Source organism: Myiozetetes cayanensis, unplaced genomic scaffold (assembly GCF_022539395.1).
Source record: "Myiozetetes cayanensis isolate MyiCay16 unplaced genomic scaffold, myiCay2020 scf1, whole genome shotgun sequence".
Taxonomy (NCBI): Eukaryota; Metazoa; Chordata; class Aves; order Passeriformes; family Tyrannidae; genus Myiozetetes; species Myiozetetes cayanensis.
Window position 1 is genome coordinate 150,494,625 of NW_026086604.1, and position 16,300 is coordinate 150,510,924.

Genomic DNA, 16,300 nt, shown 5'->3' on the forward strand with positions numbered 1-16,300 from the left:
ACCAGGCAGTTTTAGTTCAGAGATGCTTCTCTTAAGACTGTGGAATATGAAGGAATTCATCTTTCCTGCAGTATTCCCAACCCAGTTGTACCCAAACTCTGTAATTCCATGGATTAGGCTGTCCCCATTTGCTGGGTCACTCCAGAGCTGTGGTGTTCCAGCAGGAGGGAGGGGGTGACGTGGGAGTGCTGCAGTTTAATTCCAGCATTACCAGGCAGATCCTGCTCAGGAGTGACCAGGATCTGTAGCTCTGGGGGACTCAGTCACACACTCCATGGCACAAGTTCTCAGAGCTGCTCTTGCCCTGAATCCAGCCTTTCTGAATGGCCAGGGAGCTTTGGGAAGCTGCTCGAGTGAGAATGTTCTGGGGATTCCTTTTGTACTCTGAGCTTTATCCTCTTTCTGGGAAGCAGGGCACAGCTTCTGCCCCCTTTTGTGCTGTGGGGGATAACTCCCAGTCTAAACACGTGTTGTAACTAACCTTTGTGACCACGGGCCTGTCACTCTAACTCCATTCCTGCTCTGTGAGTAAAGCTCACTTGGCCACTCCTTTTGTGTTATAAAAATCACAGGATCGGTCACTGAGGTTGGAAAAGCCCTCTGAGATCGAGTCCAACCATCAGCCCAGCACTGCAAAGGCCACCACTGACCATGTCCCCAAGTCCAAATCACTGTAGTTCAAAGGAGAAACAATTTAATTGACACGTGGTCTGATGTAATTTAGCCCAAGGTTTGAGGACCTTTGTCAGACAAACGTTTCTCAGCCCATCGAGGCTTCACTGCCTGGGCTTTGAGGGACAGTGTCAGGACTGGAGCCAACCCAGGAGCAGACACTGAGCAGTTCATTCAGAGTGGTGGCCCTGTGGCTCCTGTGCAGCTGGGCTGGCTCTCCCTGCTCCAGGGAAGCTCCCCCTGGAAATATCCTGGGAAGCTGCCAGGGGGACAGGGACAATCCCATCCCCTGGGGCAGGCAGGTCCGTGGGGCAGTGGAGGAGCGTTTTCACCTCATGCTCTGGCACTAACACTGTCTGTGCAGCCTCTTGTCCTTCACTTTTTTTCTCACTCTCCTCCTCAGTTGCTTCCACCCCTGACACTGGAGTTGGGCTGAGTTTAACACGCTCCTCGTCCCCCTCGTGTCAGAGCCCCCCCGCCGTACGACAACTCTAACCAGTCCTCTTCCCTTGTGTTGTTTTCCATTCTGTGACATTCCAGGTCCAGATAGTCTCCAAAAAAGCGAACTACAGCCATGTTCAGTCCAAGTGTGGTTCCAAGGACAATATTAAGCATGTCCCTGGAGGTGGGAATGTAAGTATGGGCTCTGGGCAAGCTGTCTGTCTACTAACTCCTCCTCTTGTACCATGTTGTTGTCACTCTCAAGAATGCTCTGTCTGAGGCACAAAGGTGTGGCAGAGTCTCAGGGCTCCTGGAAACAAGGCAGGCTGGAGAATTGGTTCATTTTCACTTGGGATGCCAGGATGAATGTGAGTGTTTCGTTTCACAGTGCTCCAGCTACACCTGACCTGCCTCTCACCTGGTTTATGGGTTGCCCATGGCCAAATGTATTCACATCAGGGACCCCAGGAGTTAACTCCCCATGGATCCCAGGAGTTAACTCTCCCTGGATTCCCTCTGCAGGCAGTGGAGGCACCTCCTCATCCCTCTGACCTACTGCAGGTGTTTGGTTTTCCAGATCAAATTCATTATGGCCTGGAAGTGCCTGCTACCCTTCCCTGGCTGAGAGATCCAGCTGGAGCCAGACTCATTTCACTTCTTGTTTCACTAAAAGGACTTTGAAACAGGAAAAGACTCAGGGCCTTAACCTTTGAGCTGTGATTAATTTCTAAATTTAAAGGCTGCTGGTCCTCTGGCTGCAGAGCTGAGCTTGTTAAAATAGAAAGTTAATCTGGTGGTGTCTGAGACTTGGTTTGGGGTGTGAGATCCTGAAAGTGTCTGGCAGGAAAACCAGGTTAACTCTCTGGATCCTAAAGCCTGGGAGAGCGTGAGTTTAGTTTGGTGGCTCATTCCGTGGGGGCAGATCTGTGCTGCCTTAAACCTGTGCTGGGTTTGCTCAGGGGCAGTTTCAGAAACACAAAGTTTGGATGGTTTCAGAGGCACTGAAGTATTTAAGCCCAGGGGAATTTGTTCCATAGGTGCTTAAATATTCTTTGTTCCTGGGGAGTGTCTGGTTGGAGTCACTCAGGGCCTGGCTGTGGGACAGCTGGGGGCCATTTCTCCTGGGAAATCCATGTCCAACTGGCTGAACTTTCACATGACTGATTGTCCCTCAGATTTTTGCAAGGGGGAACCAAATCTGGGTGCTGAACGAGCTGGTTCCCCTCAGGTTGGGTGCCAGGATGGCCAGAGGCTGATGCTGGAGTCACCCGTGTGGTGGTCACTGAAGGAGGGCTCAGAGCCCCCAGAGAGTCACTGGGCACATCCCCTGCCCCCCTCCTGCCTGGGGCTCTGGGCTTTGCCTTTCCCATCTGCTGGGTCTCATTTGGTGTTTCCCTGGCCTGCTGGGTGTCTGGGGGTGTTTCCCCTGGAGATGCTCCCACAGGAGGCTTTGAGAAGCTGATGGTGGGACCCTCGTGCTGGTTGGGTGTCCTCGTGGTGTTCCTCAGCCCTGCCCCTTCCTGCTCCTGCTGTTTGCCCTGGTTTTGTGTGCCAGGTGTGGCACAGGCTGTTCCAGAGCCAGTGCTCTGTGGCACAGTGCCTTTGGCTGCTCTGGGGACAGCTTTTGGGGCAGCTGGTGCCGTTTCCCTGCCCCTGCACTCCAAGGAGCTGCATTTTGGAAGCCACTTCAGTTTTGCCACTCTTACCCCTGACAGCCTTTCAGTGGCCAGGGAGCCCCACACGAGCTTTTCCTTTTTTCCAGGCTCCCAGGAATGGGATTTAAAAGTGGGGGATATTTTCTTGCTTGATCAACTTCATCAGTGAACTGTTCTTCTGCTCATGAATCACCATCCTGTCCTTCGCTCTTCACTGCCATTCCCAACATTCCCAATGCTGGGAACAAGTGTGTCCCTGCTTTCTTTTCCTCTTGCCACACTCTCTCCTTTTACCACTGCTGTTTTCCTCCTTGATCAGCTACTTAAGCAGCACTTTATTCTGTATTTTCAGAGCCAAAAGCTCATTCCCAGGTTCCAAATGCCCCCAGAGCAGCTCCAGGCAGGCATTCCCAGCCCCCCAGCACCCCCAGCCCAGCACATGGATGTGAGTGCCCAGTCTGTCTTCCCAGACAAGCATTTCCTTTTTGCTCATTTTTGTATCTCCTCCCTCCCTTTGGGGCACTGTGATCTTAGTGACCTCTTCCAAGCTGTTTTCTTGCTCAAATAGTTGTGATGATCTCTTTTGGGAGAAGACTTCCCAGTGTCTAATTCCCTGACTTCCCAGTGTTTAATTCCCTGATGGAGGGTCTGGAAGGTCTGTTCTTTGTAGGCTGTGCCTTCAGGTAAAGCCTTTAGGAATCCTGTGGGCAAGGCTTGTGGCTTGGTAGGAGATGATGGTTCAGCTTTAGGGATGCTCTGGTAGAAGTGATGGACGTGGAATCTCAGAGGGTTTGGGGCAGAAAGGACCTTAAAGCCCATCCCATTCCAGCCCCTTGGAATACATCTTCCACTGCCCCAGATTGCTCCAGCCTGGCCTTGGACACTCCCAGGGGTGGGGCATCATCCCACCATCCTACCCAGGTGGTTCCTGGCTGGTTCTCTGTTTGGGTGCCCACTTTGCCTTCTATACATGGAGGTAATTCCTTCTGCCCTCTGAGGTTCCCAAAAAGAGTAGATATTATTGCTGCTCGTGTTCTTTGTGCCAGCCACAAACAGAGTGAAGTTTCCTGGGTAAAAGCTTTTGCTGCACTTTAGTGTTTCCCCCTCCTGCAACCACAGGGTGGTTTAGTTTGGAAAAGACCTCCAAGGTCATCAAGTCCAACCTCTGACCAAGGCTTCTCTCTAAAGAAAGCAGTAGAGAGGTAGATTGTGCAAAGTGCAGGTAATGTCTGTGGTGTTGAGGGTTTAAAGGTGATTTGGTGTCCATGGGTTTCTCTGTCCTGTGGCTTGACCTGCTTAGATGGATTGGGAAGTGGTCAGAGATGGAAAACCAAAAAAGAGTTGAGGGTCACAGTCCCATCTGAGCCTCTGTGTCAAACTTCCTGCTCTAAAGTTCATTTCTGGCCCTGGAGTCTGTGTTTGGCTCTGCCAGTGCAGTCCCAGGCCTGTAAATGTCCCTCCCATTGCAAACTCAAGCTGGAAATCCAACAGGAACTGCATTTCATGCAGGTGGTTTGGATCTCCAGGAGACAAGAGTGGTGAGGAGTCACAGCTGGGCACATCTGTGACATTGTCAGCTGATGGTCCGATTTTAAAATGCAGTCAGTGAAATAAATTGATTTTCATCCCAGTCCCAAGCAAGCAGAAGCTGCTGATGAAAGCTGTAGCAGGTTTACTAACAACCCCTGAGAAAATCCAGTTCAGTGGCCGTGGTGTCACCTTTGGAGAGGGTCCCTGAGCCAGGTGTGTGACACAGGGCCATGGCAGGAGCTGAGCTGAGCTGTCCTGCTCACCCTGACAAGCAGGGCCGGGCTCAGCCTGCTTCCCGAGCACCTCAGGCTTCCTGAGGGAGATTTATTGCAAATTACCTGGTAATTATCAGTAAACTCTTGGAGCAGCTGGTGAGTGAACGAGTTCTGTCACATTCAAAAAGAAAGACTTGGAATTTCTCTGCAAACCAATCTGGAGCAGAACTTCCTGAGCACGGAGGGGCCAGCTGGTGGTTGACAGCCACCAGTCACGACTGGGATGGGGATTCTCTTGCCATTCCTTCCAAAAACCCCCAGCTTTTTCCCATGGGAAGTTATAATGTCGACTTCGTTAGACCAGGTGACCAGAAGCTCCTTCTGGTATAAATTATCTTACATTTGTACAAGGGAAATATCTCCAAGTGGTCAGACAAAAGTTCATTCTGGAATGGAGGAATTTTCCATCCACCTGCCTCTCTGGGCACCCTGTGCCAGTCCCTCCCCACCCTCCCAGCCAGGAATCCTTCCCACTATCCCATCTCTCCCTGCCCTCTGGCAGTTTGAAGCCATTCCCTGTGTCCTGTCCCTCCATGCCTTGTCCCCAGTCCCTCTCCAGCTCTCCTGGAGCCCCTTCAGGCCCTGCAGGGGCTCTCAGGTCTCCCTGGAGCCTCCTCTTCTCCAGGATGAAGAGGATGCTGGAGAGAAAAGGTTGGAGCTGGTGACACGTCCCTGGCCCTGCAGCAGGAGGTCCCTGAGGTGACATCTGTCACATCTGAGGGGGCTGTGGAGCTGCCCAGGCCACGGTGTGTCCTCAGAGGCAGCGCCAGCACTGGCCAGGAGCAGGCTGGGGAACGTGGCAACAGGACTGGCTGTTTGCTGGAGCCTCTTCCAAGTGCTTTTGTGTTCCATGGCTGTGCCATGAGCTCAAACCCCTGTTTCAGGTCACTGTCCCTCTGTCTGTGTTCTCTGGGCTCAGTTTCTGTCCCTCACATTAACCCCTCCTGACCTTTGCGTGACGCCAGAGCTGCCGGCAGCGTTGGGGATCGGCAGGAGACGGATCCCGGGGCTGGGGATTGGAACAGACGGCTCCCAGGAGCTGGGGATCAGAGCAGATGGCTGCCAGGGGCTGGGATAGGCAGGAGATGGTTCCCAGGGCTGGGGATCAGCAGTAGAATGTAACCTGGTAGAGCAGGGCCACAGGCTGGTGAAGCACAAGCTGGTGTTGGAGGTGGCCCATCGGCCTCGGCAGTCACCACAGACATTTCTCTGTGCTGAGCTGGTTCTTTTTGTCTCTCCAGGTGCAGATCCAGAACAAGAAAGTTGACCTTTCCAAAGTGTCCTCCAAGTGTGGCTCTAAAGCAAATATCAAGCATAAGCCAGGTAGGAGTTTTACCATTTCCTCAGGATTTGTTGGTCTCTCAAACACAGTCCTGGGTTGGGACTGAAACTGTTTAAAGGGTTTGCTGCTTTCTGGGGGTGTCTCCAGAAGCTCTGGAAATGCTCCTTTAGCAGTTCCTGGTGGTTTCATGAGCGGAGAAGGGGAGTATGAGATGTGGGATGTCCTCAAAGCACCTGCTGCTTTGACCCAGCTCTGCTTTTTCCTGCTCCTTTGAAAAGAAAACTGTGAATATTTCCATGACCATTCCAGGAAGCTTCATCCCAGAGGCCTTTGGGGCGCTGGGAACATCCGTGTGCTGTGGAAGGATAAAGGAACTTGTCTCCAGTTCTTCAAAACTCATATGAGGGTCCTTTTAGCCTCAAATTCATGGCAGCTCCTGCCTTACATAAAACACTTCAGTGACACTTTATGGGATGAGCATGCTGGAATTCTTTGCTCCCCACTGAGAACGGTGCAGTTATTCCATGTGAAATCCTGGGAATCTCACTACCCAAGCAGTGCCCAGCCCAGGGCTCAGCTGGAGCGTGGGCAGGTCTCACACCCGAGGTCCTGTGGCTGTAGGCCCCTTGTTTGGACTGTGGGGTGGTCAGATCCGTGACCTTTCCTGGTCCATCGGTGTCTGAGGACGCTCATCCGCACGGGAACGCTGCCGTCAAACCCCACACCCACGGGACAGAGGTCACTGCCCTGAGCCAGGAACAGGCACCACAGGCCCGTCTTTGTCCGCCCCTGGGAGTTCCCTGTGCTCTCTGCCAGGTTGAAAGCACTTCAACCTCGTCCACCCCACGCTCCAGTGGCTCCGAACGTGCTCCCGCGTTGGGAACGAGGTGCCACAGGCGTGACCTCTCCTGCTCGGTGCTCGGAAATAACGAGCTCGGAGCCACAATAACTGCCCTTGTCCAGGGCTGATTAAAGCACAACAGCCCGTCCTGTGCCTGGCAGGGCTTTGAGCTGGTTTTCTTGGGCCAGATCTGTTGGTCTCCACCGTTGGCCATGCCAGGCTTCCAGAGGGCTGGGAGCTTCCCGAGGGCTGAGGGTTTAATGATGTCTCTGGGAAGCAAAGCTGTGTTCAGCCCTGCTGAAATTGGGGTTGGGAGAAAGCTGCTGGGACAGGGATTGAGTCCAGTGAAAGGTGTCCCTGTCCACGGCAGGGGGTTGGAATGATCCTTAAGGTCCCTTCCAACCCAGGCCTTTCCATGATTCCATTCCATGATTCCATTCCATGATTCCATGTACAGTCTGATTTATTAATAAAGGAGGCACCAAAATGATCAGAGGGATGGGGCACCTTTGCTGTTGGGAAAGGCTGGGAGAGTTGGGATCGTTCAGCCTGGAGAGGAGAAAGAAAGCTCCAAACTGTGGCATTCCAGTGCCTGAAGGAGCTGACAGGGAAGATGGAGGGAGATCTTGGACGAGGGCCTGGAGGGACAGGACAAGGTGGAATGGCTTCAAACTGACAGAGGATAAATTTAGGTTGGATATTGGGAAGGAATTGCTGGCTGGAAGGGTGGGCAGGCCCTGGCACAGGCTGCCCAGAGAAGCTGTGGCTGCCCCTGGATCCTGTCCCTCCTCCAGAGGGTCCCTGGCAGCTCCTGTGGGGGGCTGGGGAGGGGTGGGATCCTTCCTGAACTCACCCCTGCACATGTCCTTTCAGGAGGAGGAGATGTCAAAATTGAGAACCAGAAGCTGAACTTCAAGGAGAAGGCCCAAGCCAAAGTGGGATCTCTGGACAACGTGGGACACTCGCCGGCAGGAGGGACCGTGAAGGTGGGTGCAGGGGCTCTGGCACGCCAGGCTGGGGCTTCCATGGGCTGCTGCTCCTCCACCCCCTGCCTGATCCAACCACCTGCTTGTTTCTGGGGCCTCTGCTGTGCAGCCCAGGAGTAAGGAGGGACCTCAGGAGTACGGATGGGTTGGGAAGGAGAGCGCTGGGAACCACCTTGGCCTGCCTGAGCAGTCTCCCTGGCAGGTGTTCCTGAGGGCTGGTGCTGCCCATCTCCATCCTTCCTGCTGGAATCTGAGAGCAGGGATCACTGAGCTGGGAGCCCCTCAGCAGGGCTGCCTGTGGCCTTCACCCCCAGTTAGAGCTGGTGAGATCAAGTGCTCTGTGCTGGCAGAGGGCACCCTGCAGCTCTTGGGAGCGCTTGGAGGACCGTGGAATATCCTGAGCTGGAAGGGACCCACCAGGAGCATGGAGTCCAGCTCCTGCAGCCCCTTTGTGTGAGGGTGGGAACAGATCCTTGTGCTCTCGTGGCTGTGACTCATCCCCCCTGCCATGGGAACACAAACTGTCCCCAGCCTTGGCTCTGCACGCTCCAGGTCTGTGCTCAGGGAGGGGAGGCTGACCCATCACAGCACGATCAGGGGGTGCTGGAGCTGTGTCCAGGAATCCAGGGGCAGCCACAGCTTCTCTGGGCAGCCTGGGGCCTGAGCCAGGGCCTGCCCGCCCTCACAGCCAAGAATTCCTTCCTAGTATTCCATCTAACCCTGCCTGCTGGCAGTGGGAAGCCATTCCCCCTTGTCCTGTCACTCCAGGCTCTCATAAAAAGTCCCTCTCCAAGGGTGAGGTGTGAGAAGCTCCTATTTCTGGCTCTGGAAGTGGAGAAAACACAGGTGTGAACACCCTCAGAGCTGTTTCAGTGGGAATCTTTGCCCCCAGAAGGACAGACAGACACAAGAGAAACCCCTCCAAGCACTGAGATCCCTTGGCTGTCCCGGTGTTGTTCTGTTTGAGGAAGTTTGTGCCAGTGAGGGATCCAGAGCTGGGCTCGAGCTGTTGCATTAAACCCTGTGTGGATTGGAAAGGAATGATCCCAGTCCTGAGGAGCAGCTCACAATTCCCAACTGGATTAGTGTGTGCTCAGCCATCCCTGGTAAAACAAGAGGGGATGGTCAGTGTGCACTGGGGACACTCAGGACTCTCCTGTCTCCAGCCCTTTATGGAAACTCCAGCCTGGCAAATCGGGGCTCAGGGAAAAGCTGGGAGGAACTGGAGACGCTGCTGGTGCCTTGGGAGGGGTCTGGAACTCCCTGGAGCAGTTCCAGTGTCTGGTCCTTACACTGGTGCTCTTTGGTGGTAACTGGGGCTTTCCCTGAAGCTCTAAAATCTCACCTGGTCAGATTCAGTCTGATTTTGGAGCGTTTTCCCCCCTTCTCCGTGGGTGTCTGAGGTGGTGGAGTCTCACAGTCCAAGTGGCTCTGTGGCTCCCAGCAGGATCCCACCAGTGTGTCAGGCTCTGCTCCAAGGGCAGGAGGACTCAGCTCTCCCCCAGAGCCAGTAAAACCTGGTGACTCCAGGTGGGATGAGCAGCTCTGGTAGGACAGACCAGGATGGAGGTTCTCTCCACATTCCACACTCGCAGTTCACGGGGCAGCACCAAGGGAGGATCAGCTTTGTGACCTTGGCCTTCCTGCTTTGGGACCCACTGTGTGTTCAAATCTTCGAATCCTGGAATGGGTTGGGTTGGAAAGGACCTTAAAACTCATCCAGTCCCATCCCCTGCCTTGGGCAGGGACACCTTCCACTATCCCAGCTTGCTCCAAACCTGGCCTTGGACACTTCCAGGGATGGGGCAGCCCCAGCCTCTCCGTGTGTCCCCAGATCATGGGAGCAGCTTCCCCACAGTGAACCCAACCCACCCTCCAGCTCTTGGCCCCAGAGCGCTGGGCTCTTGTCCCCTTGGCATTCCCTGCTCCACATTTTCCAGGGCCATCCCATCCCCTGTGTTTGGGAAGAAGCTGCTGAGCTCCAGGGCCTGCAGGGACCTGTGAGCAACCGGAGGGCTGGTCAGGACGTTGTTCTTCCTGGGAGCAGAGGGGCTGCTTCCCACTTCCACACCCCCTTGTTGTTCTTCCTGGGAGCAGAGGGGCTGCTTCCCACTTCCACACCCCCCCTTTGTCCCTGTGGCAGCCGGGGAGGGCGGAGTGGGCTCCAGGAACCCACCCTGCATCCTCACACCCCCCTGCACCCCACAGCCCTGCACCCACAGCCCTGCACCTCTCACACCCCCCTGCACCCTCTCACACCGCAGCACCCCACACCCCAGCACCCCACAGCCCTGCACCCACAGCCCTGCACCTCTCACACCCCCTACACCCTCTCACACCCCAGCACCCCACACCCCAGCACCCCACACCTCAGCACCCCACAGCCCTGCACCTACAGCTCTGCACCTACAGCTCTGCACCCACAGCCCTGCACCTCTCACACCCCCCTGCACCCTCTCACACCCCCTGCACCCTCTCACACCCCCTGCACCTCTGACCCCCTGCACCCCACGGCCCTGCACCTCTCACACCCCCCTGCACCTCTCACCCCCCGCACCTCTGACCCCCCGCACCTCTGACCCCCTCCAACGCGCACCCCCGCAGCCGTCCCCGCGCGCAGCCCCGCACTGACCGGAGCGCCCCGTTTGTCATTGTAGGCCGAGGGCGGTGCGGAGCCGGGGCAGCAGCCGCCGGTGCCCGCGGGCGGAGCGGTGCCGGGGCCGGGCGCGGGGCCGGGTGCGGTGCCGGGTGCGGTGCCGGTCCCGGCTCCGGCGGCGGCCCCGGCGGGCAGCGCGCTGCGGGAGAACGGGGTCGGGCCGGCCGTGCCCCCCGGGCTGGGCACCACTGAGCAAAGGGACACTCAGAGCTTCGAGACTCACATACAAGAAACAAGTAAGTGCCCGCGGGCCCCCTCTGTGCCGCCCCGGGGAGGGGAGGGGAGCCCGGCAGCCCCCACCCGTTTGTAGCGATGTCCGTAGGGCTGTCCTGCCTTTCTTTTAATTCAGAAAATTGCCTTTTATCTTCCAGGCATCTAATGATGACATTCTGGTATCGTCTTCCGTCCCCCGCCTCTCCCGTCCCCTCTCCCTCCCGTCCCCGCCGCCCCCTCCCGTGTCCCCCCACCCTGTGTCGCTGCAGATTGAATCTCACAAGCTGACGTTCCGTGAGAAGGCCAAGGCTCGGACGGACCACGGAGCGGAAATCGTCGTCTCCAAACCCCCCAACCTTTCCAGCAGCACCTCCCCCCGGCGCAGCACCTCTGCCAGCGAGAGCCTGGGCTCCGGCGCCTCCCTGTCACCGCTGCCACAGCCGGCTGTCCCCGCCGCGCCCTCCCAGCAAGGCTTGTGACCCCCCGGCCCCGCTCCACGCGCTCCCGAGGACCCAGCTTGGCTCTCTTGACCCGGCCTCTGGCTTTAGGTGGGAAGGGACAGCGTTCCGCAGGGCCGGGGCCGTTCCTGCTGCCCTGCCCGGGCTCGGGGGTCCCTCCGTGGCTGGAAAGGGGTTTCCCTCCCTCTCCGCGCCCCGTCCCGTTGGCTGTGGGGGGTCACTCCAGTGGTGGTGTCGCGTCGGGGCCGGGATCGAGCGGCTCCAGGGCTGCTCCAGTGCAGGGATGTGCCGGGGGCTGAAGCCAGGCCAGAGTTAACAGGGATAAGCTGTGATCTTTCTTTCTGTCTCTTTTTTTTTTTTACCCCTTTCCCTCCTCACCGCTTCAGTTGGATGCTGATATAAACCCTCCACACTCGTTAGGCTGTTTTAACTGTTGACTTGAACCTTTTATTCTTTGTGACGACGTGTTGATGATTTATTGTGCTACCAGCCCCGTGCTAAGTTTCCTTTTCTCTTTCCTTCCCTCCCACCCCGTAGGCGAGTAGGGACATTAACCGCTGCTGCCGTGCTGGCTTCTTACTGACATATCCAGCCATTGTAACTTCCTTGTTGTTGTTTGGGGTTTCTTTTAATATTTTAAACCGATGGAGCGAGTTCATGGGATTAAGCCATGTCTGGAACGAAAGGCACAGGGATGTGTTAAAGGCGAACTTGCTGTGAGAGCTCAGATGGAGCCTGTGTTGACCTCAACGAGATGCTCATAAACCCTCCCCGGGGGGTGCCCGGGGCCTCCTGCGCGTCAGCGAGGGAAAGGTGGTTTATTTATTAACTGGCACGGCCGGAGCCCTGGGATTCATCCCGGTTTCCCAGGGCCGAGGGCTGCGGGGAGCAGGAGGCTGCCGTGGCAGCTCGGGTTGACGCAGGCCGGGAGTTCAAGGCTGAAGCAGGTCCTGGGGTGTGAGGGATGTGTGTGTGTGTGTGTGTGGTTCTAACGACGCTGATGGATGGGACCGTCGGGATGAGCAGGTCCGTGGGAGGCAGGAAAGGGCAGCGCCCGTCCCGGGACGGGCAGCGAGCCGGGAGCCCTGGGCTGGGCAGCGGGGCAGGTTTAGTGCCAGGGAGTTGCAGCTCTGACTAGGAAGGAGATTTTTCCCACTCTTGGAGCTCCTCGTTTCATGTTGCAAATGACACTAAAGAAATGAAATGTAAATAAATTAAAACAGGAGAGAAAAAAAAAAAGTGTTCTTGGATGGTCAAACTAATTTAAAGGAAAAAAAAAACAACAAAGAAAAGCAGAATAACAAAACACTGGGATCAAAGAGAACTGAACCAGGCTGTGCTAAGGGGGGGCTGCTCCAGGAGGGGACAGAGGGAAGCCTGCAGCTTCTCATGCTTGTGGGAATATTTCTTTGGGAAGCCGACAATGACACGATAACCCGGAATCTGTATTTACACACAAAGATTCTTATTGCACTTGTATTTTTTATATTAAAGTTTGCATGGTTTCTAATAAAATGGCATTAAAATGTACTAGTTTGCATCAAAGTCGTCTGGTAGTTTCATAAGTGCTTTTTCCTCTGAATACAAATTGAAACAATGCAGATTTGCACCTGAAAGGGGCGGTTATATATACCCTGGAGCCCTCCCAGTGCTTCCTTCCCTTCCTCCTCCTCCTCCTCCTCCTCCTCTTCCTCCTCCTCCTCCTCCTCCTCCCCATCTCTCTGCTCCCTCTGTGCCACATCCCTCTAATCCCAAACAGGGAACGTGCCCTCGCTCCCTGCCCTCGTGTTGTCCGTGTGTGCTCCCGGCGTTCCCAGCACTGATCCCAGCCCTGGCTCCTGCAGGAGAGGCTGGAGCTGGGACCCCGTTTCTCCGGCCCTGCCGGTGCTGCCCGTCCCCTCTGGCCCCACCCCGGTATATATCACTGCCCTCCCGCTGGCGCTTCCTTCTTTCTCTTACTGCTAAATTCTGAACACCAGCTTCAGCTTGTCAGTCTTGGCTTTGGTTTGGTTTCTTTTTTTCCAACACTTGAATCCAGGGGAAGTTTGGAGGAGAGGGGCTGAGGAGAGGAGAGGAGCAGGCTGAGCCCCTGGCAGGACGGGGCAGGGGCTGTGTGTTTCCCAAGCAATAACGCCCGTGTGCTCCGGGCCAGGGCTGCCAGGGGCTGCTGGGAGGGTCCTGAGCCTGCACGGTGAGCCTGGAGCCCGGATTCCCTGCCTGGATCCCGGCTTCCCTGCCTGGGGCCTGGTTTCCCTGCCTGTGACCCACCAGCATGGGCTGGGAAGGGGCCGGAGCCGCCTCCGGGCTCACCGAGCTGGCACCGGGGTTTGTGCCGATGGGCAGCGGCCGGAGATGCTCGTGGGTAACCAAAGAGGAGGTGGAGGCTGAGATGTCGTGTCCCTCTGGCTGCTCTGCCCGGGGCACCCCGGGACGAGGTTCCCTGGGTGCCCCGGGATGAGATTCCCGGGCAGAGGGAGGGAGGGAGGGAGGCAGCCGGGCCCGGCCGCGGTTCAGGTGCTGCGGGAGGAAGGCAAGTGGCAACATTGCACTTTATCTTCTGAGATTGCAAAAAACAAACAGCAAACGAGCCCCCGCCCCCTGCAAAGGGACAGCGACATCGCCTCTCCCCTGCACTGCTTTTATCCCATTTCCCGACTGCTGGGCAGCCCTGGATGAGGGTTTGGCATCCAGGCCTGTCCCTGCCCGACACAGCCCTCGGCCCAGCTGCCCCCACCGGCCTGTGCTTCTGTGCCACTTCTCTAACACTTGTTGTGCCTGTGTTTAGCTGACGAACTAAATCCGGATACATTAGTTTGCTGTGGTGTTTCTAGGACAGCTTCGGTTTTAATACGGATTTCTTTTTTTGTATTTTCTCTTGAGGAAGCGGCTGTACATATTGCTGGGAAGGAGCCGTGTGTGCTGGAAATGGCTTTTCCTCTCTGGAGAGGTGGGATGAGCTGGGTGGTGCCGAGACCTGCAGAGACACTGCTGGGTGGGAAGGGGCCGGCAGCTCCACCGAGGGCTGGAGGCAGCACATTTGGGGAAGAATAGGAGTTGTGGTCTGAATTAGATGCAAGTTGAATGTACGTGTTCCTGTCCTGAGCTGGCGCTGGGAGGTCCTGGCTTTGCAGGGGTGGCTGAGCTGAGCTGGGCCCAGGCCGGGCCGGAGGCTCAGCAAAGCCCTTCCCAGAGCTCAGGATGAGGGCGAGTGGCGGTTTGGAGGTGTCTGAGCTGCTGAAGGGATGGGGAGGGAGCGGGGCCGGGCGGGAGCTCCATCCCGGCTGGGGTCCCTCCAGGCAGGAGCCTCCCCCCTTTCCCACTGCTCCGCTGCCGGAGCCCGGCGTCTCCCTGCATATCAGTGGCATATACAGTTACTTCGGGCTTTTTATACTGTCAAACAAGTACATTCAAGTAACAAGTTTGTGGGCTTGAGGCCGCGGGAGCGGCGGCTCCGCTGCCGCCCCAGGCCGTGGCTCCCGTGGGTCGGGTCCTGACCGCAAACTGAATGTAGTTTTCTACGCTGACCCCCGGTGTTGTCCCCGCGTAGCGTCGGTGTGAGGGGGCTCTGGGACCCCCCAGTGTTTGTGTCGTTTAGGCAGAATTTCTAGTTTTCTCGGAGCTGGGTGGCAGTGACACCCTCGGGGGGACGGGGTGTCCCCGAGGGAAGGGCCGAGCCCCCGGAGCCGCTCGCGGCCGTCGGTGCTGCCCCTGCCAAAGGCAGGAGCTGGGGGGGCTTGGGAGAAATGGCCCCCCAAACCCTCCTGGCCCCGGGATCCTGCGGGGGGGGGGTCGGGAAAGGGCTCCGGGAGGCAGCAGTGGGAATGCTCGGGCTCTCCTTCCTCCTCCCCGCCGAACTCCGGCCGAGTGAGCGCTTCACCCTCCCTCCCACGAGTCTCGCTGGCCGCCAGCCGGTGTCTGGGGTAGGATCAGACACGAGACTCCACCGCGCACCCGCTGTGCTCGTCCCACCTTTGGCATCACCCGCAGCTTCCATTGCCCCGTCCCGTAGGAACAGCGAGTCAGGACCGAGGGGGAGTGCGCGGGTGTTGGGCACAGCACGGTGTGAGCAGAGCCGAGCTCGGGGCGCAGCACCGGGAGGGTGGTCCCGGCTCGGGGCTCCCTCCACTAAACCTCTCTGCCTCAGCTCCCCACCTGCACGGGTGGGGTGACACTCTTTACCTCACCGGGCTGTCGTGAGGCGTGAGCAGCGTGTGGCGTGTTCTAAATGTGACGTGTTACTATTATTTGTGTCATAGGATTGTTCTGCGGGGGTGCCCGAGGGGCAGACGCGGCTGTCCCTGGCAGGGGGAGGGCAGTGCTTGGTGTGAGACAACAGCTCTGGGGGGTGGGCTGGGGCAGAGCCCCCCGGCCTGGGGGGACCCACCCGTTCGGTTCTGCCTTTGTGTCTCACCCTCCCCGAGGGGCTGTAAGACCGTCGTCTCCTTAGCAACATTTCCTGACTTGATGTTGTGATTCTTACTATTGTAAAGGGTTGAAATAAAGCTTCTAGATGTTCCTCCTCAGCTTGGGCCTGAGTTTGTGGGGGTGGGAAGGCCGGGCAGGGCGTGGTGGCGCAGTCAGGAGCACCTGAGGTGCTGCCGGCACAGGAAGCCATAAGGAAGGAGCGGGGGAAGGAATTCGGTTGGATCCGATTCCTTCGGCCATGGGAAAATCCCCATCCATGGCTTTGCTCCTCAAGCCTGGGATCAGAGGGAGGAGGGTCCTGTGGGCACCCCCTGGGACCAGTGAGAGGCCTTGGTGCCCGTGGCAGTGTCACAGCTGGCACAGAAAGGGGGCAGAGCCACAGGAGCCGAGCTGGGGGGTCCCTGCAGCCCATCCCTCCTGGCTCCTCTGGAAGTGGCCCGTGCCAGGCCCTGCACACACCGGGGACCAGAGGGGGACCCCGAGGGGCCACCACCCCCTCACAGAAGGTGCCCCAGCTCACTCTATTTACAAATAAAGGGAAGGTTTTCCACGCTGGCTCTGATCCACACACGGGACAGACATGACCTGGGACCCCACACAGCATTTGGATCCGAGGTCCGGGGGCCCTGAGCAGCAACAGCTCCTCTGCCCCTCCTCGAGCCCTGCCCTGGGACCAAAGCCCAGCTCTGGACACCGACTGTTCCTGAGCACTGGGACACACTGGGCTGGTTCCCCGGCCCACCAGCCCAGGACACGCTCTGGCACTGCAGGGTGCCCATGTCCTGCAGCTGCTGGGGTGTCTGTGACCCCACAGTGACCCCTCAGCCCCCAGGCTGTCACTCACAGGGGGTCCCACAGTGCCAGGT

The 16,300-nt window shown here is 57.3% G+C and overlaps 1 protein-coding gene across 11 annotated transcripts in view; it reads left to right on the forward strand.

The window, feature by feature from the left end:
• MAP4 (microtubule associated protein 4) overlaps positions 1-15,525 on the forward strand; it is a 145,266-nt gene extending 129,741 nt beyond the window's left edge. For 8 of the 11 annotated variants that reach the window (XM_050307875.1, XM_050307927.1, XM_050307883.1 and 5 more), the window contains 5 exons: positions 1,213-1,305; positions 5,815-5,896; positions 7,570-7,682; positions 10,340-10,574; positions 10,821-10,969. In XM_050307875.1, coding sequence (XP_050163832.1) covers positions 1,213-1,305; positions 5,815-5,896; positions 7,570-7,682; positions 10,340-10,574; positions 10,821-10,825 — 528 coding nt within the window. In that variant the 3' untranslated portion in view covers positions 10,826-10,969. Of the gene's footprint in view, positions 1-1,212; positions 1,306-5,814; positions 5,897-7,569; positions 7,683-10,339; positions 10,575-10,820 lie in introns of all 11 variants that reach the window. The other 3 variants (XM_050307891.1, XM_050307938.1, XM_050307956.1) reach the window with 2 other exon arrangements.
• Positions 15,526-16,300: the final 775 nt, after the last annotated feature.